Genomic DNA, 27,861 nt, shown 5'->3' on the forward strand with positions numbered 1-27,861 from the left:
CCCTCGAATATGGCTGCAGTGACTCTGAAAACGTTATGCGATCCTCTGACATCACTATTGGATGCGAAGTGTCTTCCTTTGATACTTTTAAGACGATAAACATCGATTTCCACAGCTACATTTAATTTATGCGATGGCTTTTCATGCCAGCAAGTGCTGCCGCATTGTACTGTGCAACCATTACGTTGTCAAGGCCCTGTCAACGCAGCACATGAAACTATTTGCGCCAAGCTCAACAGCCAACATGCTGCGGTTCTATTCCAGTGATACGCAAGAGGAAAATGAACTTCAACTCGTAACTCTTGCACACTCAATTGCAGCTGTCACCGTAACGACACAGGTAAGAAAGTACACCTATAACGGCTGCCCAGGTTAGTAAGAAAGGCTTTACCAACATTTTAAACTATTTAAGTTATAACGCAAGTTCTTGCTAGCTGTCAACCTTACCAGTGGCGATTTCAGCATGTAAATATTGGTGGGGCAACAACAACAAAGTGTGATGCATGCCAGCAATGCCACTACACTAAACCATACATGAATTGTCACCATTATAGTGCAAACGGTGCCTACATGAAGCTGTCCCAAAATCTTAGCACTGCTACATCTGGCTATCAGCCTTGTCTGGCAAGCAAAACAGTTCATTCAGCCACATTTACTGACTTAAAAAACATGGCTGACTTGCTTAAGCATGTGGTTTCTAATGACATTTAAGATACAAACTATGGTATTTAGGGGACGACAAGCTGATGAGGCAATCCGTCATTTCGATTGAGACATTAATTAGCGAGTTAGAACGGACGTAGTCAATGTAACTTTGATTACGCACAATATACTGACTTGGAAGGTGATTTCCAACAGTCAAAGTCCAGCAATAAGATGTTCATATTTCTGTAAACTCTACATAAATACGGGGTTCCACGCGAACATCGTCATATTCAACAGCGTTTAAGAATTATTACCATCAAGTGTCATCTTGTGATCAAGCCATCAATGTTCAATGTTTTGTGATTATTGGTATCGTAAAAATATTAGCCAACGGGTCAGAAATGAGCATGTTTGACATTTCAGTGGATATACTCATAACAGCTTTTTGATAAACGCCTTAGCAAAAAAATACTTCGGCATACGGTCCCCAGTTATCGGCCACCTTACTATTTTGCTCAATTACAAGATATCTGTTTAATTTTGTTCAAAAAGGATAAACCAACCTCGTATCCGAAGTGTTTATTAGATAGTTGGCTAGCTTTCCGGCTTGCATTGTCAACTTTTAATTAATTGCGTAGCCCGGTGCGCCCTCCTCTGGACTCTTAAATGGTTCTTCACCAACATATTGCTTACAACACAACATATTGTGTTGTTACAAAATGTCTCATTTGTTTTACATATTAATGTTGGTTTGAGAAAGTAGATAACAGTTTAATACTAAAATAAACACGAGTTTAAATAAATACAACTTCAGTCGTGCATTGACATAAACAATTAAACCTCTTTTGGAGTTTGTTGCAGAGTTGCACTTGGAAAGTAAAGGAAGAAATAAACAAGATGGGTTGAATAAATATATATTATTTTAGACATGTATTTTTTTAAACAAAGACATTTCATATGAAAACAAACAATTACATATTGACCTCCATCCCTTTATTGTCACAAATCCAGCTCCACCTCTAGATCCCACAGCACACACCTGTAGTGGAACCAGTGTTGATAAAGTCACAGCACACACCTGCAGTGGAACCAGTACTTGCAGAAGTCACAGCACACACCTGCAGTGGAACCAGTACTGGCAGAAGTCACAGCACACACCTGCAGTGGAACCAGTACTGGCAGAAGTCACAGCACACACCTGCAGTGGAACCAGTACTGGCAGAAGTCACAGCACACACCTGCAGTGGAACCAGTACTGGCAGAAGTCACAGCACACACCTGCAGTGGAACCAGTACTGGCAGAAGTCACAGCACACCCATGGAACCTCGGACTTACACTCTTGCGGGGAGTTTGTAGGTGGATCACGCTCCCCGCAGTGAGCACAGCAGGTGGTGTCTTCTTTAATTTGGAGAAAAAAACACACATTAAATTGATTGGTTCTGCAAAATGTAGAAGTACTACAGCAACAATAGTAATTGATATACAGTGGGGCAAAAAAGTATTTAGTCAGCCACCAAATGTGCAAGTTTCCCACTTAAAAAGATGAGAGGCCTGTAATTTTCATCATAGGTACACTTAAACTATGACAGACAAAATGAGAAAAGAAAATCACATTGTAGGATTTTTAATGAATTTATTTGCAAATTATGGTGGCAAGTAAGTATTTCGTTACCTACAAACAAGCAAGATTTCTGGCTCTCACAGACCTGTAGCTTCTTCTTTAAGAGGCTCCTCTGTCCCCCACTCGTTACCTGTATTAATGGCACCTGTTTGAACTTTTACATCACACACATTGAGAACAGTCAGTCCAGCATTCTACATACATAAACACATAGAACACCAACTACCTGCGTATTTTGTATTTCATCAGCCTCTGTCTGGTGAAGGGAAACCCATGGCTGATGCAGTAGATGCAGTACTGCACCAGAGAATTTTCATCCTCTGGTGCAAGCAATCTGGGTGGTCCACTGCGACAACCATGGGTCACCCGGCCGCTCAGCCAGTCCGCCAGGGTCTGACGAGATGCACCTTGGTAGAAAATAAACTGTTACTAGTAGATAAAATTCACATACACGTGGTAATCTCCTAAAAACAAAAGATGCCTAACCTTGGTAGCCTGGCAGATAGTCATCCCTGCCCCGCCATCCTCCGTGGCATGGTACATGTCCACCTCGCTCCACTGCTTCGTCTTGACTTTCTCCATGCAGTGGTGGTAAACGCGTCGCTAAATAACTTGGCAAACTATACACATTTTAGAAAGATTAACTCAATCTGAATATGTTTAAACATTTTACATTTCAGAGCTACGGCATTGAAAGGTGAACATTTTCACAATAACTAAAAGTGTACCCACTTTTTTTTAAATATCTGTATGAAAATTAGTGTTCCAATAAGTTTAATATTGATGTAACATTTGACTCAATACTGCCTCTATGTAGCTGTTGTAAGATTAAACATAGCCTACAGTGATAGGTGTCAAAGTTAATGGTTCGAAGTTCCAAATACTTTTTTGCAGATTGTGCAAAACGCCCCGGTCAGAGGACTCCAATTTTGATACGGTAATGCTTGACAACGTTCAGTTGTTTTCGTGATATGTATTATCTAACGCTTACAATTTATTTCCTTTTTGCTTACTATATAAACATTTAGCAACCAAGCTAGGAACATTAGCAAATCCGTTAGCTATATTTCAGAGGTAAGAGGTTGATGTTAAATGATGTGTGGTCTGTCGCGCAGTCGAATTTTATGATACACAGCGTGTCCTACAAAATGCATGTTACTTTTTTGAAAACTCTCTTGAAAACTTACATGAATTGCAATAAGTCGCAGAACTTTTACCGTTATTTTCCAGTCCATTTAAATGTTGAGCACGAGCTGATTTTGTCTGAAGTTAGGGGTGGCTGATTTTTGGGGGGAAATTAGCTATGTTCTGCGGGTGTTACCCCAATTCATGTGTGCACAATTCAGAGGCAAGGCAGCGTAGTGCATATAAGCCTGCAAATATAATCATGCAATATGCAGTCTAATAGATCCACAGTGGGATATAAACAGTTTTTCTGTTTGTCAAATGAGTAAATAATAACATTTTTAATTAAATTCATTCCAACATGGTTTAGCATTATCTAGTCCAAATATGTCTTGATTCCACTATTTGTTTGTGTAGCCTTCTGATTTTAACTCCTTTTCGAGGCAACTATGGACATGACTGGAGCATATGAAAAAAATATATATTTTGGGAACAGACAATAATACACTGCAGTGCTGGTTGATTTATGGCTTTTCTCACCTCCATTAATTCCATCAGCATGAAACAGTCTGTCATATTATTCTTGTTTTGATCGTATAGTATTTTTCCTTTGTTGAAAACAAGCTAGCTAACAGTGTACATGGGTAACGGGACGAGAGCTAGCATAGCTAACAAGTTAAAACAACAAAATACACTTCACATCATGACAAACTACATGTTATTACATTGTACCTTAGTTCTTATATATTCTGTGACAATTTGGAACGCAATTATAGAGAGTGCCTTTTAACTGAGAAAGGAGTGGAGAAGCATTCCCTACCTACCATTAATACCGTCAGCATGAAACAGTCTAAATAATACGGCAGCTAGGATGCATTACCGTCAACCATCCACATGATGTCCGTCAAATAACCATGAAAGAAACCTATCAATAGGAATAATTGAAACTATGACATGTTCAAGCATGAATTCAATGCATATGAAACAAATGCTGGCGAACTTCACAAATAAAACAGGATATATTTCTTACTCTGTTACGTTTGACTCACTTTAAATTAGGGACTTTTAGCTTGAAGGCAAACTCTACCATTGTGGCTAATTGCTATTGTGGCTAGTGTCACATATGTCACTCTGTCACTGTCCCAAGCAATTCTGTTTACCAAAACTTGTGACTCACTGCCTCGATTCAGTCTTAAGTAGAAACAGTTTTTTAAATATGTTTTACATTGGATAAAAGTAGAGACTCTGAGATATAAACTGGTATATCATAAACTGCAGTTGAGGAACAATGGGAAAGTATTTCTGCTTTGAAAGTTGATCCACTTGTAACCCCACTTTTGAGAAAATGGCCTTTGAATGTTTTGCTACACCTACTGAAGCACTTTGTCTACACCCATTCAGCATTGTTCACACCCTCTTAAGCTTTAGCCCCGCACATCTCTTTAAGGATTCACATGTGAAGCCATGTGCTAAACAGTGAGTAGTGTAGTAAACAACCATAGATTTCAAGACTAAAAGTGGTAAAAGTAGTAGCCTACAATAAGGAAAAACTGCAGGTAAAAATACACTAGCTAGCCCTTGGCCTATATTCTAATCTGACTTTTGTGCAGGTCATGTTGTTCTTCACATTACCGTCTTTGGTAAACACACACTTTATCAATTAAAAAGTGCCAATGCCAGTAGAGAAAGAACAAAATAATATATATAGTATGCACAAGAAGAATAACAGTGATACTGGTGATAGACGAGGTAGTTATATGCATACAATATGGGGTAAAGTGGCTGAGCAGCAGAACAAAAAAAAATGTAGCAGCAATGTGTGTGTGTGTGTTAGTCATGTGAATGTGCATAGAGGCACTGCAGATAGTCCGGATGACTGGGAACTTGCCCCAAGTGATCAACTGGTCCTTCCACACCGAGGATGAATAAGGGAATCTATATTCGGAGAGCCTGTTTTTGTCTTCCACATGACTTTGGTCTAGGCCATGTAATGTCCATGGGCTCTTCGTCGCAAAACCACCTGATCTTCTCAAAAAGATACGTTTGTCAGGTTGTGTCCAGTCCAGGTGGTGCTTGTACAGGCAGACCATCTATGGGAGGAAGGAGCATCGACACTGTAAAACAGGAAAATAGACGATGACATTACAACCTTGTATAACATCAATTGACCTCCCTATTGTAGATAATAAGAATAACCTCATACAACGAAAATGATATTCAACTGAAGTGCTGGTACTGCTTGAACACTGGCAGTGGCCTGAAGTACAGAGTCAGGTGTTGTTGCCAGCCATAGCTTTCCACCAGCACTATACCATCCTCCTGTCCAACAAGCTGTGGGATGTGTGGGGGAAATTAATATTCATTACATACTGTACTGTTTAATTAGACATACTATGCTGTTTTTTACTTAAACATTGTCCATTGATATACTAGTATTTGTTTTACTAATAAATATAATTTTATTTGTAACATGAGCTGAATTTACAACAGGTCTTGATACAAACTGGTCTTGTGTGACTTATTCATAAATCTGAGCGTACAGATTTATAAGCCGCTTTGTGGCAGCCTGTGTTTACGATCGGCAGGAATTTAGCTATGTTGGAATTACCGGGAGGAACACAGAATGGTGGCGATATCAGCTATCTTGATCTGCACAGATGAGTTAATATGTGAAAGTTACATATTGCAAAAAAATATTTTTGAATTTCGCGCACTGCCTTTTCAGCGGAATGTTGCAAGCGGAACGCCTGCGCTAGAAAAGTTAAACTTGAGTCAAATGTTTCGGGTAGCCTTCGACAAGCTTCCCACAATAAAGTTGGGTGAATTTTGGTCCATTCCTCCTGACAGCTGGTGTAACTGAGTCGGGTTTGTAGGCTTCCTTGCTTGCACACGCTTTTTCAGTTCTGCCCACAAATGTTCTATAGGATTGAGGTCAGGGCTTTGTGATGACCACTCCAATACCTTGACTTTGTTGTCCTTAATTAAGCCATTTTGCCACAACTTTGGAAGTATGCTTGGGGTCATCGTCCATTAGGAAGACCCATTTGCGACCAAGCTTTAACTTCCTGACTGATGTCTTGAGATGTTGCTTCAATATATCCACAACTTTCTTGCCTCATGATGCCATCTATTTTGAGAAGTGCACCAGTCCCTCCTGCAGCAAAGCACCCCCACAACATGATTCTGCCACCTCCGTGCTTCACGGTTGGGATGGTGTTCTTCGACTTGCAATCCTCCCCCTTTTCCACCCAAACATAACAATGGTCATTATGGCCAAACAGTAAAATGTTTGTTTTATCAGACCAGAGGACATTTCTCCAAAAAGTATCATCTTTGTCCCCATGTGCAGTTGCAATCTGGTATTTTTCTGGCGGTTTTGGAGCATTGGCTTCTTCCTTGCTGAGCGGCCTTTCAGGTTATGTCGATATAGGACTAATGTTTACTGTGGATATAGATACTTTTGTACCGGTTTCCTTCAGTATCTTCACAAGGACCTTTGCTGCTGTTCTGGGATTGTTTCGCACTTTTCACACTAAAGTACGTCCATCTCTAGGAGACAGAACGCATTTCCTTCCTGAGCGGTATGACGGCTGTGTGGTCCCATGGTGTTTATACTTGCGCACTATTGTTTGTACAGATGAACATGGTACCTTCGGCCGTTCTGTAAATTGCTCCCAAGGACTCAAATGATGTCAATTAGCCTATCGGAAGCTTCTAACGCCATGACATAATTTTCTCAAATTTTCCAAGCTGTTTAAAGGCACAGTCATCTTAGGTTATCTTAACTTCTGACCCATTGGAATTGTGATACAGTGAATTATAAGTGAAACAATCTGTCTGTAAACAATTGTTGGAAAAATTACTTTTCATGTACAAAGTAGATGTCTTAACCGACTTGCCAAAACTACAGTTTGTTAACAAGAGATTTGTGGAGTGGTTGAAACACTTGGAGTCATTAACTAGTTCATGTAAACTTCCGACTTCAGTTGTAAATGTGGTATTTCTTTTTTTATATATACAATTGCAAACATTTCTAGACCTGTTTTTGCTTTGTAATTATCGGGTATTGTGTGGAGATTGAGGGCGGGGGACCATGTGGAAAAAGTCAAGGGGTCTGAATACTTTCTCCAATGCACTGTGTACGGGTAATAGTCTAGCTACATCTTCTATGTTTGTCAGTTAGTTTTCATTGCAAGTTAAAGTGTACTCTTAGCTAACTAGCAAACATCAGCTTGCTGACTCTCCAGCTAAAGTTACGTGTATGATCTGTGTAGTAATATTGTTTGAATCAGAAAGCCATTTGCATTGCTAGTTATAGTTTGCTAACATTGAACCTTTTTGGTTAACTTTAGCTACCTGCATATTCATACTACAGCTATGGCAGTGTTTGTTTTGACAGTATTATGATTATGTTGGTTCTTTGTTTAGCTAGCTAGATGTCTAAACAAAAGACCCCACTTCGCCAGATGACTACATGACCCATCAAGTTGCTCGATGTGTGTCTGGGGGTGATTACGGCCATCTATTGTATTTCATGACTTGTACATGTCTAAACAATAGTGACCCATCCACTTAGCTAGATGTGGCTGAGGGTTGGTTATAGCATTTCCTTCACATGACCCATCAATGTAAACAAGTGTGTCGGGTAAGCGTCATCTAAAATGTTTTTATCTGGACACTTTTTTTCACTGTACCGTTTACACATTCTGTATTGTGTGCATGTGACAAACTTAGCTTTTATTTGATATGTGTGTTTACCAGAGATGGTAATGTGGAAAAACAACATGACCTGTTCCAAAATCAGATTAGGATATATGCCAAGGACTAGATAAAGTGTATTTTTACCTGGAGTGTTACCACTTTTAGTCTTAATCTTTGGTTGTTTACGAAACTAATTGGCCTCACGTGAATCCTTAAAGAGATGGTTGGGGCTAAGGTTAATGCTGAATGGGTGTAGACAAAGAAGAGCTCTCCAGTAGATGTACCAAAATATTCAAGGGCCATTTTTGTCAAAAGTGGGGTTGATCAACTTTCAAAGCAGAATTATATACCCATTACTTACTTACTTCTCTAATTTTATCCAATGTAAAAAACACTTTCAAATTTTGCTACTGTGGCGGTCGGTCACAAATAGTGAAGAGAACAGGTCCAAAAATGGACCTCTGTGGTGCACTTCAAGAAATTCAGACTTAACCCCGTCCATCGCGATGGCCTGAGTTCTGTCATTAAGATAATGAAACCAAGAACAGGTGTCAAAACTCAGGCCTATCGTGGATAATTCATTCAATCAACTAACATGATCAAAAGCTTTTGACAGGTCCTCAAACAAAGCAGCACATTTCATGTGAGTGTTTAAAGCATTGACAAGAGCATGAACTACTAATGTGGGTTCTGTAATAGTGTTATGCCAAGGCCTAAACCCTGATTTTGGTTTACATTCAAAATGCATTTCTCAGATAGAGAATCTTCGCTTGAGACGGAAGACCTGAAATGGGGTGATAAGGATTACAATCACTACAGTCCCCGCTTCCAATGTGGCAGCACGAGCTAATTTCCATAATTGTGTAATATTTCCTGATAATAATGTTAAATAAAAAAGCAGACCAGGATCCAATTGTTCGGCCCCTGTGGATTTCTTGTCTATTGCTAGCAATGCATTCAGGATTTTTTTTCTGTAAATAACTTTTTAAAGAAAAGCTTTGAATATCATTTCTGATCATTAAGCAAATTTCCCTATCAGCTACCAGCCCAATCATTGTGAATAGGCTTAGTTATTAAAGTTATTTCAGAGAGAGCCTGCTGAAATAAAGTGGTGATTAAATGTATCAATGATGGCATTTTTTTCCATAATGAGGCCAGTGTCTGAGTTAATTTGTTGTGGCAGAGAGGAGGAAGTACAACCCTTCAGGGATTTGAGTTTTTTTCCAGAATTTAGTATGGTTCCCAATACAATCTGAAAGAGCGGTTACATAGTAATTACATTTTAAATAAGCTAAATCAGGTTCAGGGATAGCTGAAATACAATTAAGGTCACTAAAATAAAGAATGTAAAATAAAAAATAACAGTTTGATTTTAAAGGCTTAGATTTGTGTATTCTCACATCTCTAACACAAGAACCTGGGCCATGGCTACTATTGCCTTGGGCGACGACACCAGTAGAAACATATTTTGTTAATATAAGATCAATCAGTGTTGACTTTGAAGGACCTCTAAGGTTGGAACTTGTAGGCTTAGTCACCAGCTGGGTTAGGTTTAGATCATTACACATGTGTTTTAGATCGTCTAAAGCCTGCATTTCCTAATCATATTTTAGGTCATCCCAGACAATAACTTCAGATTTAGTCAAATAACTTGTTTCTTAACTCCTCAAGTGCACAAAGGTTAGCCAAGGGAGGATGGTAGACCACTATAACAGTTATGGATACATGTTTCTCCAGACAAAGGCTTAAAGATAATAGATCAAAGTTTTTTGGGCGAGTGAAATGGATTTCAGCTATGAGACAGAGAAACTATTTTGTATAAAAATTGCCACTCCACCACCTCTACCCTGTATGTCAGCTCTGAACACATAACCCTCAATATTGATATCAGAGTCCAGAATGTCCCCTGAGATCCAAGTTTCAGTCAATACCAGAATGTCTGGATTTGTCTGCATAGCCCAGATCTTGATGTAATCCAGTTTAGGAAGTAAACTCCTAATGTTCAGATGCATCAACACATCAACAAGTCTTTATGAAGTCCCATGGAAACTCCAACACAAACAAGCTATGTTCACTAAAAGGGCTTGACATTAACTTTGTTAGCCAATTGTCTTTTGGCCTGAGTGGGACAAGATCAAGTCTCTTGTCCCAAAAGAAACACAATTTTTACATACTTTTGTAAAGATGCCACTTTACAAAATAAAATGAATTATTTTTTACCACTGAGAATGACAAAGATATAGGCTACACTATGTCTATTGTCTTTGCATATTCAAGCCTGTCTCAAAATACAACTCTCCTTTTAAGGCTCTCCTGGAGGATGGTTGGCCATCCTTGGTAGCCTATAAAATATCGCAACCTAAAAAAATACAACCAAATACTTTTTGTCATTATAAAATATTCCCTCCAGGGCTCGGAATTAAGGGTGTCATCCCTGGGACGATTTAAATAAATGTCCATGGTGTAAAAAAAGATTCGGGGGCAGTTCTGGGATGACCGATCCAAAATTCATACAACCATTGTACATAATAATAATAAAAAAATCAATGAGGCTGATGCAACAGAAAATATCCATTAGAAATTAAGAGAAGGGAGATCTAAAGATGCATTATTAGCAGATTAGTGGGACGCTACTGTCCCATTTCGATAATATCCGGGGAAATTGCAGAGCGCCAAATTCAAATTAAATTACTATAAATATTTAACTTTCATGAAATCACAAGTGCAATACATCAAAGTAAAGCTTGACTTGTTGTTAATCCAGCCGCCATGTCCTATTTCAAAAAGGCTTCACGGCGAAAGCAAACCATGCGATTATCTGAGGACAGCGCCCTGTACACAAATGCATAACGAAAGTCAGAAATAGCGATATAATATATGACATACCTTTTGAAGATCTTCTTCTGTTGGCACTCCAAAAGGTCCCAGTAACATTACAAATGGTCCATAAAAACTCAGTTTAGCTGGTGCGCTTCAGTCAATAATCCACTCTGTTTCTCTCCTTCAAAATGCATACAAAATGAATCCCAAACGTTATCAATAAACTTATTCAAACAAGCCCATCAACGTTTATAATCAAATAGGTACCCTAATACGGAAATAAACTATAGAATTTAAGACGGAGATTCATTATTGTCTTTACTGGAGAAAAATACCAAAGAACGCACTTGGAAACACTACAGCCAAAATGGGAACCACCTAGAAAAACTACAATTTCTGGCTCATTTTTCCAAAAACCAGCCTGAAACTCGTTCTAAAGACTATTGCAACAACACATCATCAGTAGGGTAAAACTAGCCTGCCACACAACGGTCTAAACCCAGCTCACGTTCCCTATTAGTGGGTGAACAATCCAACGCAATCCAGCCCTAGGAACTGCAATCGGGCACGATTTCGCCCTATTATAAAAGTGCCAGCCATTGAAATCAGTGGTAGGATACATTTTTCTGGGGGGTTGGTTGTCCTCGGGGTTTCGCCTGCCATTTCAGTTCTGTTATACTCAGACTTTATTTTAACAGTTTTAGAAATGTAGAGTTTTCTATCCAAATCTACCAATAATTATATGCATATCCTAGCTTCTGGGCCTGAGTAGCAGGCAGTTTTTTGGGGGCAGGCTTTTCATCTGGAAGTCAAACTTAACTATTTTGGGTTACTAATATGACTGCCATGACTAGGATTATTATAATAGCAATAAGGCACCTTGGGGGTTTGTGGTATAAAGCCAATATACCTCACCCCCTCGGGCCTTATTGTTTAACAATAATAATAATGCACAGTACTTTACAATTGTACCCTATACAATTGTCTTGTCAGTGAAAGAATACTTGATGCAAAACCATTCCAGATGTATTTGTCCATGTAGTTATTGTAATTGATCACAAATTTGATGACACTTCACATTTTAGAAAAATATGTTTAGACTGGTATTCAGTATGAGTTGCATTAGTTTCCTTTACAATTATGCAATCAAGGTTTTCATTGACAGACTCATCTGGAGAACATAGACATTCAGCCAGAGAGACTAGCTGAATCCCTGATTTTTGTATTATTGCTGCTTTGCTCCCACATGAAGAACATAGTGCCTCGACCATGTTGTTCCATACACACCTCTGCATTTTCACTTATTTTCTCCCCTATGAAAAATATACTACCATCAACTTGCCAGGTTGTCATTGTAAATAAGATGTTGCTCTTAATTGACCTGCCAGGTTTTCTAAAGGTAAAGGTAAAGGGATAATGTTGCACGTTTATTTCATTATCCTGTACGCAGTCACTAGGCAACCATGTTTTGTTTTTGTTTACCTGCATCTCCAAATGCTGTGTCTTTAGCATTTGTGACCCAAAAATGCATTATTATATTAGCATTTTTTCCGTTTCATGTCCGAAAATTGATTGTCTAATTCAATAAAGTGAGCCTACTTTAAGATGATTTGGACATGAAGCACAGAAAATGCTGGCTAAGTAAGCCTCCTTAATGTTTGCTAACAGTTTCTTTGGTCTTTTATTGTTATTGTCCAGGGGGTGGCTGTCCCAGGGGGCCGGAGGCGAAGGTTAAACCAGGACGTTCCACCCTTCTCTGCCTTCCTGACAGGCGACTTTTGTCGAAGGCAAACCTATCTGCGCGTCTCCATGATGGAGGAATGCAACCTTCGCTGTAAGCATTTTGAACAATAGAGACATTTACAAAAATTATTCAATTTCTTGCCAATAGTGGTGATTCATCTCTGTCACATTAACTTTGGTCTTTCATTCATGAGAACTGTCCTGCATTTGTAATTCACCCCTTACCCCCTGAAAGAATCAGATAAACAAAATGCTAGCCTAATAGCTCCGTCTTGCCTTCCGATAGCCTAGGTCAGGGATAGGCAACTTTGATAGGGTAGGGGACACAAAATTTGATCTCATCATGAGGGGCGCAGTTGCTCTGCTGATGCACAAGTAGGGCTGTGGCAGTCACGATATTTCGTCAACCAGTGATTGTCAAGCAAATAACTGTTCTCTTCGTGGTAATTGACTGTTAATTAACAAACTCATTTAGCACTTTCACACACAGCCCTACAAGCCACTGATGCTGACCTTTGGAACATCTACATTTTAAAATAAATCAATGTAATATAGACTACACAATAAATCCCTTATTTATTTTGGACAGGTCTAAAGAAGCATGATATGAAGAAAATGTCTTATTTCAGAAGAACAGAAAAGCATACTCTGAGTTGTCCTTAACTGGCTCTATGCCATATGGATGTGGGCTACACTAGTTCATTTAGTAGACAAGATTTGCTTAGAATTCCGTGGCAGTATTTTATATTATGAAAAATACAATTGATCAGAAGCTAAATAAAATGCAAAGGATATTTTCTCCAATCGATCTGAGAGAGTGGGCACATGCTGCTATTCTGTGTTGAGTGGTTAACAAAGAAATGTATATTCCTATATGCTTAATTTGGAGTTAATGTAACTTTAGTTGTTCTATAAACGTTGGGCTATATGTTTTGATTTTTAATACATTGTAAGGCTGCATGAAGGTTGCGACTTAAATGATGATTTGAAAAAGTCACTGTCTTGTGCCCTGCTTTGTTTTTGTGCGCAGGCTGTACACACACCATCAGTCACTCATTCACAATTTGACAAGCACTTGATAATGACAAGATTTTCACGGCGGCATCCCCTTTGTGTGCCATAATGCACCTCCAAAAAAATCCATGGCTTTTAGTGGCCAGTGGCTGTTGTGCACTTCTCCCGAAGTTCTGCGCTCCATCACGTGATCAGGCTACAAGTGAAGACAGACCCATCGGGGACGCAACTGTGTGTGTCCTTATCCAATTCTGAGGTAGATATTGGAAGAACTGTCCACATTTTTATCAGCCAACAAGATGAGCAGGCCAAACAAAAAAAATTTAAACCTTTTTTACTAGGCAAGTCAGTTAAGAACAAATTCTTATTTACAATGACTGCCTAGGAACAGTGGGTTAACTGCCTGTTCAGGGGAAGAACGACATAGCATAAGCACTAGCCTATGTCCCATATTACAAAGGTCGACCTATTCTGTGTGATAAATAAATATTCCAAACAGTCTGGAACAGTTGTGGGATGCGATAGATCCCAAATTAATACAACCACTAGCACCAAAAAAATATATGCAATGTGGCTGACGGCTATTTCTTCACATAAGTGTAGCAATGCGCACATGGTAGTAGGCGATAAGCACAAATGTTCTATTAGCGGAAAACACTATCAAAAGTGACCGCAAATGCAATTATGCATGTAATACTTTTATTATAAAGGTGCATTTTTATGGTGAAAATTGTCTTCCCCAAACTTGAAACTCGTGCTGCTTATATATGCCAGTTAGGCTCTACACCCCTTGTAAAGGGGATTAATGTGCTTAATTTTAAGAAGTTTTTTGGCCACTTTAGTGTCTATGGGCTAGGCTACATGAGATGTGTGACCATGATTTTTTTTTATAGGCATTGTTTCTTATGCTAGGCATCATTCACAAGTGATAGTCTAATATGATCAACCATCAGACTATTCTTGATTTAATCTTGTCTTTACCTATACTAAATAATGTGTGAAATTTGTTTTGATTTAGAATGGACCATTATCATGCACCTGTATCGAAACAGGGGAGCGGGAAAAAATACATGTCATCTATGCGAATGGAGGACGCTTTTCCCGGTGGTTTATTTTCATGCCAGTCAGGTAGTCTATACTCCTGTTTTAAATATAAGCAATGTGCATAATATTAGGAAAGTTTAGAAATAAATATAGTAGGCCTTTAAAAAGTTGATCCTCCTCTTTTCAGTAGAGGCCATCACTCGTTTCTTGCACAATTGCATAGCCTGAAGTGATTGATTAGATTTTTGAACACATTTGCATCAACATCAGTGTAATTAGAGGGACAATAAAGTGCTGAGTACCAGGCAGTTAGCAAGTTTGGTAGACTAATGACCATCAGCAGCATCAGAGCTTGGAGAAGCCTAATTATTTGACTAAACGATCACATGGAATTTGACTGCCTTCATGACTAGTGGTGGTAGTACGGTCACAGCAACAGCCCTACGCACAACCAAATGTTTAAATTGCACCTTGTATATTCTAACTCGCAACAGTAACTTGAGACCCCGATTGAGTTCCAAATTGTTTTTATTATTTTGGTGGAAATTAATTTGAGAGCCTTAAAGGGGCCTGACCGCCAGTTTCTCATCCCTGGCCTAGGGTGACCTGTCCACTATATCCTTGCAGATCGATGCAAGCGCCTAGGCTAAGGTGTAGGGATATGTTTGAAATTGGTTGCATTCTGAGGTAGTGGCAGTTTACGTTTTCCTTTGCACTTGTAATATGTGACTGACCGGCTCAAGTCGGTCTTATGTAGAAAATTAGAAATTGTGTTTTTTTGCATTGGATAAAAGTAGAGACTCCGAGCTAGAAAATGGTACTATATCATACGCTACAGTTGGGAAAGTAATTCTGCTTTGAAAGTTGATAAACTCCAGAAAATGACCCTTGAATGTTTTGGTACACGTAATGGAGAACTCTTCTTTGTCTACACCCATTCAGCATCATTCTGAATCCAAGATGGCGTAGCAGTAAGTCGTCCTGTCGTCCTGTCCCTTGTATATACCTTGTATATATAGTTTCTTTTTCGTTTTTTACATATTTTTCTTCGCATACCTCTTTAAAAACATTTTGCTAAACCTAAGCTTCCAAATACTCTCCTGCAACCCGCCTCACCCAATGTAGCTATTTTTCCTAAAGTATTTATATTTACTTCGGAACCGGAACCCCTCAACTGAAGCTAGCCAGCTAACCACCAGCTATGCTAGCGGTCTTCAGCTAACCGGTCATCAGCTAACCTTCAGCCCGGAAAGCTCTCGCCAGTTCGAACAACGCGACTCTAACCAGAGCATAACGGACCTATTTATTTTTCATCCCCGGATTCATCCCCGGATTCCCACCGCAAACGGAACATTTTTCAGCTGGATCTTCACAACTAGCTATCTAGCTAAACCTCTACCCCGGATGATTACTCCTGGCTAGCGTTTCCACCCACTTAGCTTGAAGCTAGCCCGGCCAGAGCACCTGTAGCATACTCCTGGGCTACAATACCCGGGCCCACGACCGGTCTATCGATGTCACCGCATGAAGAGGAATAAATAGACTCACCCCATCGCGACGTCCCCCAAAGGCTAACTCTCTAGCCCTCGCTATCTCCCTGCTTGCTAATTCGGCCTGCTAACTGCTAGCTTGTCTAGCTCCGGTCCGCTAACTGCTACCTTGTCTAGCCCGGGCCTACGAACTGTTAGCTTGTTAGCATAGGCCTGCTAACCGTCTGAATCGCCGCGTCCCAAACACTCTCTGGACCCATATTTACTTTCTATCTCTTTTTGATTTTTAATTTGTTTATACCTTCCGGAAACCTGCCTCACCTAATGTGATACGGAATCGCTATTATTTTTATTTTTTAGAACACACTCAAGAACCTCCAGACGCTAACCAGCTAACTAGCTACAAGCTATTTAGTCATTGTTAGTTTTTTTTAAACCTGGATAACACTCGCCAGTCCAGCTTCCCTGCCCATCCACCGCTGCCCCCTGGACACTGATCTCTTGGCTACATAGCTGATGCACGCTGGACTGTCCATTAATCACGGTACTCCATTCTGCTTGTTTGTTTTATCTGTCGGCCCCGTTGCCTAGTCAACGCCATTTTACCTGCTGTTTGTTGTGCTAGCTGATTAGCTGTTGTCTCACATACTGTTTTAGCTAGCTTTCCCAATTCAACACCTGTGATTACTGTATGCCTCGCTGTATGTCTCTCTCAAATGTCAATATGCCTTGTATACTGTTGTTCAGGTTAGTTATCATTGTTTTAGTTCACAATGGAGCCCCTAGTTCCACTCTTCATACCCCTGTTACCTCCTTTGTCCCACCTCCCACACATGCGGTGACCTCACCCATTACAACCAGCATGTCCAGAGATACCTCTCTCATCATCACCCAGTGCCTGGGCTTACCTCCGCTGTACCCGCACCCCACCATACCCCTGTCTGCGCATTATGCCCTGAATATATTCTACCATGCCCAGAAACCTGCTCCTCTTATTCTCTGTCCCCAACGCTCTAGGCGACCAATTTCGATAGCCTTTAGCCGCACCCTCATACTACTCCTCCTCTGTTCCGCGGGTGATGTGGAGGTAAACCCAGGCCCTGCATGTCCCCAGGCACCCTCATTTGTTGACTTCTGTGATCGAAAAAGCCTTGGTTTCATGCATGTCAACATCAGAAGCCTCCTCCCTAAGTTTGTTTTACTCACTGCTTTAGCACACTCTGCTAACCCTGATGTCCTTGCCGTGTCTGAATCCTGGCTCAGGAAGGCCACCAAAAATTCTGAGATTTCCATACCCAACTATAACATCTTCTGTCAAGATGGAACTGCCAAAGGGGGAGGAGTTGCAGTCTACTGCAAAGTAATGTCATACTTTCCAGGTCCATACCCAAACAGTTCAAACTACTAATTTTGAAAATGACTCTCTCCAGAAATAAGTCTCTCACTGTTGCCGCCTGCTACCGACCCCCCTCAGCTCCCAGCTGTGCCCTGGACACCATTTGTGAATTGATCGCCCCCCATCTAGCTTCAGAGTTTGTTCTGTTAGGTGACCTAAACTGGGATATGCTTAACACCCCGGCAGTCCTACAATCTAAGCTAGATGCCCTCAATCTCACACAAATCATCAAGGAACCCACCAGGTACAACCCTAACTCTGTAAACAAGGGCACCCTCATAGACGTCATCCTGACCAACTGGCCCTCCAAATACACCTCCGCTGTCTTCAACCAGGATCTCAGCGATCACTGCCTCATTGCCTGTATCCGCCACGGAGCCGCAGTCAAACGACCACCCCTCATCACTGTCAAACGCTCCCTAAAACACTTCTGTGAGCAGGCCTTTCTAATCGACCTGGCCCGGGTATCCTGGAAGGACATTGACCTCATCCCTTCCTTTGAGGATGCCTGGTCATTCTTTAAAAGTAACTTCCTCACCATTTTAGATAAGCATGCTCCGTTAAAAAAATGCAGAACTAAGAACAGATACAGCCCTTGGTTCACTCCAGACCTGACTGCCCTCGACCAGCACAAAAACATCCTGTGGCGGACTGCAATAGCATCGAATAGTCCCCGTGATATGCAACTGTTCAGGGAAGTCAGGAACCAATACTCGCAGTCAGTCAGGAAAGCTAAGGCCAGCTTCTTCAGGCAGAAGTTTGCATCCTGTAGCTCCAACTCCAAAAAGTTCTGGGACACTGTGAAGTCCATGGAGAACAAGAGCACCTCCTCCCAGCTGCCCACTGCACTGAGGCTAGGTAACACGGTCACCACCGATTTAAATCCATGATTATCGAAAACTTCAATAAGCATTTCTCAACGGCTGGCCATGCCTTCCGCCTGGCTGCTCCAAACTCGGCCAACAGCTCCGCCCCCCCGCAGCTCCTCGCCCAAGCTTCTCCAGGTTCTCCTTTACCCAAATCCAGATAGCAGATGTTCTGAAAGAGCTGCAAAACCTGGACCCATACAAATCAGCTGGTCTTGACAATCTGGACCCTCTATTTCTGAAACTATCCGCCGCCATTGTCGCAACCCCTATTACCAGCCTGTTCAACCTCTCTTTCATATCGTCTGAGATCCCCAAGGATTGGAAAGCTGCCGCAGTCATCCCCCTCTTCAAAGGGGGAGACACCCTGGACCCAAACTGTTACAGACCTATATCCATCCTGCCCTACCTATCTAAGGTCTTCGAAAGCCAAGTCAACAAACAGGTCACTGACCATCTCGAATCCCACCGTACCTTCTCGGCTGTGCAATCTGGTTTTCGAGCCGGTCACGGGTGCACCTCAGCCACGCTCAAGGTGCTAAATGATATCATAACCGCCATCGATAAAAGACAGTACTGTGCAGCCGTCTTCATCGACCTTGCCAAGGTTTTCGACTCTGTCAATCACCATATTCTTATCGGCAGACTCAGTAGCCTTGGTTTTTCGGATGACTGCCTTGCCTGATTCACCAATTAGTTTGCAGACAGAGTTCAGTGTGTCAAATCGGAGGGCATGCTGTCCGGTCCTCTGGCAGTCTCTATGGGGGTGCCACAGGGTTCAATTCTCGGGCCGACTCTTTTCTCTGTGTATATCAATGATGTTGCTCTTGCTGCGGGCGATTCCCTGATCCACCTCTACGCAGACGACACCATTCTATATACTTTCGGCCCGTCATTGGACACTGTGCTATCTAACCTCCAAACGAGCTTCAATGCCATACAACACTCCTTCCGTGGCCTCCAACTGCTCTTAAACGCTAGTAAAACCAAATGCATGCTTTTCAACCGATCGCTGCCTGCACCCGCATGCCCGACTAGCATCACCACCCTGGATGGTTCCGACCTTGAATATGTGGACATCTATAAGTACCTAGGTGTCTGGCTAGACTGCAAACTCTCCTTCCAGACTCATATCAAACATCTCCAATCGAAAATCAAATCAAGAGTCGGCTTTCTATTCCGCAACAAAGCCTCCTTCACTCACGCCGCCAAGCTTACCCTAGTAAAACTGACTATCCTACCGATCCTTGACTTCGGCGATGTCATCTACAAAATGGCTTCCAACACTCTACTCAGCAAACTGGATGCAGTCTATCACAGTGCCATCCGTTTTGTCACTGAAGAACCTTATACCACCCACCACTGCGACTTGTATGCGCTAGTCGGCTGGCCCTCACTACATATTCGTCGCCAGACCCACTGGCTCCAGGTCATCTACAAGTCCATGCTAGGTAAAGCTCCGCATTATCTCAGTTCACTGGTCACGATGGCAACACCCATCCGTAGCACGCGCTCCAGCAGGTGTATCTCACTGATCATCCCTAAAGCCAACACCTCATTCGGCCGCCTTTCGTTCCAGTACTCTGCTGCCTGTGACTGGAACGAATTGCAAAAATCGCTGAAGTTGGAGACTTATCTCCCTCACCAACTTCAAACATCAGCTATCTGAGCAGCTAACCGATCGCTGCAGCTGTACATAGTCTATTGGTAAATAGCCCACCCATTTTCACCTACCTCATCCCCATACTGTTTTTATTTATTTACTTTTCTGCTCTTTTGCACACCAATATCTCTACCTGTACATGACCATCTGATCATTTATCACTCCAGTGTTAATCTGCAAAATTGTAATTATTCGCCTACCTCATGCCTTTTGCACACATTGTATATAGACTCCCCCTTTTTATTTTTTTTCTTCTGTGTTATTGACTTGTTAATTGTTTACTCCATGTGTAACTCTGTGTTGTCTGTTCACACTGCTATGCTTTATATTGGCCAGGTCGCAGTTGCAAATGAGAACTTGTTCTCAACTAGCCTACCTGGTTAAATAAAGGTAAAAAATTAAAAATAAAATGTTCACACACTCTTAAGCCTTAGGCTCACCCATCTCTTTAAGCATTCACAGGCGAAACAGATTGAGTACAGTAGAGTACTAAACACCAAAGATTTCAAGACTAAAGGCTGGTTTATACTACGCCTATCAACGTGTCTGTATACAGTTGTCGCAGTGACATTATGACCATTTGTAATCCGACATCAAACTTGTCGTTATGAAAAAGTAAACACAAAAATGACAGGCTGCGTGACATCAGCAGCCTGGTGGTCCAGAATAGCATAACTTGTGTATTTTAACACCAATAAACCCATCTGTTTTAAAAATGAATTTAGTCTACAGTATGTCAATCTAGCAAACCAGGTGACTAAAAGCATCTGTTTTAAAAATGTTTTGAATTTAGTGTTCAAGTATGTCAATCTATCAAACCAGGTGAAAATCACAACAATGTCATTATTTACAAGTTAACGGTGAGATAATTACAGAAAATAATTTACGGTTGTGAGTGAGACGAAATAAAAGCAAGGCTTTCTACTTCTTTTAGAACTTGGACACTAGTTGGTCTAATGTTATATCCTAATTCGACTTAGGTGCAGGTCATGTTCTTCACATTACCATCTCTGGTAAACACTCTATATCAAATCAAAGTGTATTTGTCATATGCACAGGATACAGAAGGTATCTAGCTAACAGTACACTTTAATGAAAACAACAATTTAAAAACTTTTAATATCTGAAAATGTAGCTAGTCTCTCTTACCCATATACATGGATGAACGCTTCTCCCTCTGTCACGGATGCCATGGTTGCCCTTATTTTTTTTTTTAAAGATGTATTCCAGTGTTTTATACAACAGCCTTCTGTGTTCTCTTTTCGACTCCCTCCGCATATTTGCAATCAAACGGCATAATTTTCTCCATCTACTTAGCTATCATACTCCCACTGATTTCAAAACCTGGTCCTCCAGAAAGTGGAGAGAAACACTTTTTCAGTTCTTCATGATATCTTTAAAAAACAGCCACGTTAGGATTACCTACACATACTGAGCAGCTCATGTTATAGGCGGAAGTGTGCTACATGGCAGACCAATCCAAACTCATATCTCAGCACGTTCAGCCCATCCATTATCTCAGCCAATCATGGCCAGCGGGAAGGTTCCTGATGTTTTCCATGGTGTTAAAAAGAAAAATGCTATTGCAACCTCTTTGCAATAAGGAATTGAGACCAAAAGCTTAAGAGAAGTTCCAAATGTTTAATACCGAGGATGTCGTCAGCTGAGTGCATACATATAGAAAGTTCACAACACAGCTTATACTCTTCCCTCCTTTAGGTGTCACCTCCACAGCTATACATTTTATGAGTTTGCCATATCTCCCTTGTGGAATGTCCATGGTCCTCTCTTGTCCTGGGCCTGACCCTGCTGTTTGATTGTAGGCAATTTCCTCATTTGATTAGGTCAACCTTTCCAAATTAGCTTGCACACAGTTTAATGGCCTAAACTCCATTAATACTCACAGTAATCATTCACTAAACAGGATACAAACAAACTACAGTTTTGTCTGTTAAAAGTAACATGTTTCATCAGTGGCTAAACCAACTAGGCTTGTAATTGAACTATTTTATTCATATTTACAGATGGCATAGAAGTGTATTATTAAGGCACATGAAAGTTCACATGTTCCAAAAGGTATTTCTGCAGCAAAATGCATTTTTATATATATAAAAAAAAACGTTTTGCATTCAAATGGCTCTCCTGTGAAGTAGTGACGCACGACGTACGCCTTGTTTCCTGAAACGTCACAAATCAAATCTTATTTGTCACATACACATGGTTAGCAGATGTTAATGCGAGTGTAGCGAAATGCTTGTGCTTCTAGTTCCGACCATGCAGTAATATCTAACAAGTAACCTAACAATTTCACAACTACCTTACACACACACACACAAGTGTAAAGGAATTCATAAGAATATGTACATAAAAATATATGAATGAGCGATGGCCGAACGGCAGTAGATGGTATAGAGTACAGTATATACATATAAGATGAGTAATGTATGGTATGTAAACATTATATGAAGTGGCATTGTTTAAAGTTGCTAGTGATGCATTTTTTAATACATTTTTCAATATTAAAAGTGGCTAGAAGATGAGTCAATATTTTGGCAGCAGCCACTCAATGTTAGTGGTGGCTGTTTAACAGTCTGATGGCCTTGAGATAGAAGCTGTTTTTCAGTCTCTCGGTCCCAGCTTTGATGCACCTGTACTGACCTCGCCTTCTGGATGATAGCGGGGTGAACAGGCAGTGGCTCAGGTGGTTATTGTCCTTGATGATCTTTTTGGCCTTCCTGTGACATCGGGTGGTGTAGGTGTCCTGGATGGCAGGTAGTTTGCCCCCGGTGATGTGTTGTGTAGACGTCACTACCCTCTGGAGAGCCTTAAAGGTTGTGGGTGGAGCAGTTGCCGTACCAGGCAAAAATATGTTCAAATGGCTCTCCTGGGAAGTAGTGACGCACGTCGTATGCCTAGTTTCCTGAAACGATTCAAATTTAGCTTAGATTACTTGTTAGATATTACTGCATGGTCAGAACTAGAAGCACAAGCATTTCGCTACACTCACATTAACCATGTGTATGTGACAAATACAATTTGATTTGATATACACTACCGGTCAAAAGTTTTAGAACACCTACTCATTCAAGGGTTTTTCTTTATTTGTACTATTTTCTACATTGTACAATAATAGCGAAGACACCAAAACTATGAAATAACACATGGAATCATATAGTAACCCAAAAAAGTGTTAAACAAATCAAAATATATTTGAGATTCTTCAAATAGCCACCATTTGCCTGGATGACAGCTTTTCACACTCTTGGCATCTTCTCAACCAGCTTCATGAGGTAGTTACCTGGAATGCATTTCAATTAACAGGTGTGGCTTGTTAATTTGTGGAATTGATTTCCTTAATGCGTTTGAGCCATTGTGTTGTGACAAGGGGGGGGGGGTGTACTGAAGATAGCCCTATTTGGTAATAGACCAAGTCCATATTATGGTAAGAACAGCTCAAATAAGCAAAGAGAAATGACAGTCCATCATTACTTTAAGACATGAAGGTCAGTCAATACGGAAAATTTAAAGAACTTTTCTTCAAGATCGGTAGCAAAAACCATCAGGTGCTAGATGAAACTGGCTCTCATGAGGACTGTCACAGGAATGGAAGGCCCAGCGTTATCTCTGCTGAAGAGGATAAGTTAATTTGAGTTACCAGCCTCAGAAATTGCAGCCCAAATGAATGCTTCACAGAGTTCAAGTAACAGACACATCTCAACATCAAATGTTCAGAGGAGAATGTGTAAATAAGGTATTTATTAATTTAGCATAAGCGATTTTAGAATAAGGCTGTAACGTAACAAAATGTGGAAAATGTCAAGGGGTCTGAATAGTTTCCCGAATTCACTGTGCGTGAGAAGAGTCCAGTAGGAGGGAGTCAGTGCAAAACAGGGTAAATGCTAATAGTCCAGGTAACCTTTTGATGAACTGTTTAGCAGTCTTATGGCTTGGGGGTAGAAACTGCTCAGGAAACTTTTTACTCCTATGAGTAAATTGGAAGTTTGTAAATTAACTGAAAAGGTGCATACCACCACCTTTTGTGCTGGAGTGTGTAAAGTCTGAACAGGTATAAAGCCAAGGTAGGTGATTTACTGCCACCTGCAGTTTATGGAATGTCCAGGAGTATAGTTAATTGGCTAAACCATCCTGGTGACCTGGATAGAATTCTGTTATCCTTACTTAACTCATTAGCATGTCCCACCCAATTGACTACTTCAAAATGGTGCCTATGTTGTCAAAGAGATGCACATCTCCACTTCTATGAGTTGTGTTTTCAGCTACATTGTATTCTTCTGGCATGCAAAATGGGAAACATTGCTCTTCTGCTTGGATAGAGGCCTTTTTGACCTCTAAGTCATGTGGTAACTTTTAAAATAAAATCACTATTACTGATTGAATTACAATAATGACAATGCATTACCATATTACAATGCTGTTTGACTATATGTTAGAGTTGCCTTCCTAAACCTTCATCATAATTTCTTCCCTGTCTCTCAGGCACCACAGCCAAAAGGCCTCTGTCCCTGCCCAAGACCAGAATCTTCCAGGGGTCCTCTCCCCCCCTCTCCTATGTCCCCCATCCTAGAGTCCTCACCTCAGCTATGACCCTCCAACAGTACCACTCCATAAGCGGGGGTGGCCAATCCAGTAAGGATGTATCATGCCTTTCAGGCTACACCGTTTCAACAGTGCAGCCTGGTGTCACCTGCTCGGGAACCCACCAGTGTGGAAGAATCCCTCAGTGGTCCCATATTGTCAAAAGAAGCCGTTACGGGGGTGACAGTGCCTCTCGTGTAGACCCCCGCAGCAAATATGGGAACGGTGACTTACTGGCAACCCCCAGTTATCAAACCAAAGCTTCTGGTTCTGACACACACACAAATGTATTGAGTCACAATGACACAGACTGCCTCAAGTACACAGTTACCAGGGGTCCAAACTTAATAAAGAATTCCTCTACAAGGACCTCCGGGATTCCTTCCCTTTGCACACTACTGAGAAACGCCAAAACAGGGCCCCTCCTAGGCCAGTATAGCATAAGGCTGTGCCACAGACAAACCTCCAGAGATGTCCCCCAAGCCAAACTCAAACAACCCACACAAGAGCACTTGGTAGCGGATGCAAATTCCTCTCACTACCTTAAGCAAGACAACCCCACTACCGCCCAACTGACACACACTGACGCCCAAGGCCGGGCCTCCATGGTGGATGTGGGCAGCAAGTCTCCCACACGGCGAAGCGCCACAGCCACAGCTACCGTTCATCTGGGCCCCACCACTTTCGGCCTGCTCCGTGACAACCAGTTAGCTAAGGGCGACGCACTAGCCGTAGCGCAACTAGCGGGAATCATGGCCGCCAAGCAGACTAGCGCCCTCATCCCGCTCTGCCACCCGCTGCCCTTAGACCATATCTCCGTCACCTTCAACCTCGATGCCAGCCGACTCGCAGCCGTTGTCACGGCGACTGCCCACACCACAGGCCGCACCGGTGTGGAGATGGAGGCCCTGACGGCAGTCATGGTGGCGGCGTTGACGCTTTACGACATGTGCAAGGCGGTGAGTCATGACATCACCGTTACGGACGTCAAACTGGTCAGTAAGACAGGCGGGAAGAGGGACTTCCACCGTGAACCCTGACTTCTAACCCTGCCCAAAACCTGATTTCCACACAGTACCAGGTTTGGGAGTCAATACTTTATTCAGATAAGTTTAACTCCGGAGACTTCCTGAATTGAAATTGGAATCTCCTTTCCGACCCCCTAATCTCTGATCACAGAGGATCAAGAAATGCCTCACTGTAAGTCCTCGACTGATTTTAAGTTTCCATAACCTATGTGAATCAAATCAGCGTGACGATGGCACTGTTTGCCTGGTAGGCCGTGCCACGACTTGCTGATAGTATTGGTCCTTCCATTGTACCAGATAACAGGGCATGGGTACGATCAGAAATGCTTACTCTGGCTATCTGTACTGTACATTTTGTTAAATATCAGTCGCACACTCTCCCTTAACATATTCAATGTAGGAAATGTAAAATTGCAGTTTTGCTTTTGCTTTATTTTATAGTCTGGTCATTTATGAAATCTTCTTACACAGATTTAGATTGTGAATTGTTTGTACGTTGAAATCCATGACAACATTGATTCATAAACCTTAAACTTGATGTGAAAAAATAATTTAATTTGATTTTTTTTGTTAAAGGGTGATTTATTAATGAAACATGCTTGTGTGATTCCTACACCTTTAACAATGCTTATACATTTTATAAATTGTCACTCCATACATTTTTTTTATGATTGTGTGCTGAAATTTAGTATAAAACTTAGCTAATTTTGAGACCCCTTGTATGTACTAAGAAAGTGTTAAAATGGTAATTGCATAATAATGGCCTAGTAACACTGCACAATTCATATTGGAGGAGTTATTGCTGTATACCAGAAATAACTAGTTTGTTAGTGAATACCAGGTGGAAATGGCAACAATATCAACAACATGGTAAGTACAGTGCCTTCGGAAAGTATTCAGACCCCTTGACTTTTTCCACATTTTGTTAGGTTACAGCCTTATAAAATCAAATAGTTTTTTCCCCTCATTGATCGACACACAAAACCCCATTATGACAAAGCAGAAACAGGTTTTTTGAATTTTGGGGCAAATTTATTAAAAATAAAACACGGAAATATACATTTACATAAGTATTCAGACTCTTTACTTAGTACTTTGTTGAAGCAACTTCAGCAGTGATTATAGCCTCGAGTCTTCTTGGGTATGATGCTACAAGCTTGGCACACCTGTATTTGGGGTGTTTCTCCCATTCTTTGCAGATCCTCTCAAGCCTTGTCAGGTTGGATGGGGAGTAATTTCTGCAAAGCTATTTTCAGGTCTCTTCAGAGATGTTAGATCGGGCTCAAGTCCGGGCTCTGGCTGGGCCACTCAAGGACATTGAGACTTGTCCCAAAGCCACACCTGCGTTGTCTTGGCTGTGTGCTTAGGGTCGTTGTCCTGTTGGAAGTTTGAACCTTCGCCCCTGTCTGAGGCCCTGAGTGCTCTGGAGCAGGATTTCATCAAGTATCTCTCTCTGTACTTTGCTCCGTTCGTCTTTGCCTTGGTCCTGACTAGTCTCCCAGTCCCTGCCACTGAAAAACATCCCCACAGCATGATGCTGCCACCACCATACTTCCCCGTAGGGATGGTGCCAGGTTTCCTCCATTCAGGCCAAAGAGTTCAATCTTGTTTCCCATGGTTTGAGAGACTTTAGGTAAAAGCGGGCTATTATGTGCCTTTTACAGAGGAGTGGCTTCCATCTGACCACTTTACCATAAAGGCCTGATTGGTGGAGTGCTACAGAGATGGTTGCCCTTCTGGAAGGTTCTCCCATCTTCACAGAGGAGCTCTGTCAGAGTGACGATCGGGTTCTTGGTCACCTTCCTGACCAAGACCCTTCTCCTCTGATTGCTAAGTTTGTCCAGGCGGTCACCTCTAGGAAGAGTCTTGGTGGTTCCAAACTTCCATTTAAGAATGATGGAGGCCATGTTCTTGGAGACCTTCAATGCTGCATACACAATTCCTCTGACCTCATTGCTTGGTTTTTGCTCTGACATGCACTGTCAACTGTGGGATCTTATAGACCGGTGTGTGCTTTTCCAAAACATGTCCAATCAATTGAATTTACCACAGGTTACTGCCAATCAAGTTGTAGAAACATCTCAAGGATGATCAATGGAAACAGGATG

General features: G+C 41.4%; 1 protein-coding gene across 1 annotated transcript; it reads left to right on the top strand.

Moving 5' to 3' along the window:
* LOC115138266 (uncharacterized) lies at nt 1-26,304 on the top strand. The gene is made up of 3 exons (XM_029674943.2): nt 1-340; nt 12,612-12,747; nt 24,627-26,304. The coding sequence occupies exons 1-3, from the start codon at nt 134-136 to the stop codon at nt 25,763-25,765; spliced, it is 1,482 nt and encodes a 493-aa protein (XP_029530803.2). The 5' UTR covers nt 1-133; the 3' UTR covers nt 25,766-26,304.
* The last annotated feature ends 1,557 nt before the right edge of the window (nt 26,305-27,861 follow it).

This window comes from Oncorhynchus nerka, linkage group LG12, assembly GCF_034236695.1.
Source record: "Oncorhynchus nerka isolate Pitt River linkage group LG12, Oner_Uvic_2.0, whole genome shotgun sequence".
In the NCBI taxonomy this organism is placed as follows: domain Eukaryota; kingdom Metazoa; phylum Chordata; class Actinopteri; order Salmoniformes; family Salmonidae; genus Oncorhynchus; species Oncorhynchus nerka.

Coding starts and splice junctions, on each gene's coding strand:
- LOC115138266 (XM_029674943.2), top strand. CDS start 134: ATGGCTTTTCATGCCAGCAAGTGCTGCCGCATTGTACTGTGCAACCAT. Junction 341..12,611: donor CTGTCACCGTAACGACACAG/GTAAGAAAGTAC, acceptor GTTATTGTCCAG/GGGGTGGCTGTCCCAGGGGG. Junction 12,748..24,626: donor GGAGGAATGCAACCTTCGCT/GTAAGCATTTTG, acceptor CCTGTCTCTCAG/GCACCACAGCCAAAAGGCCT.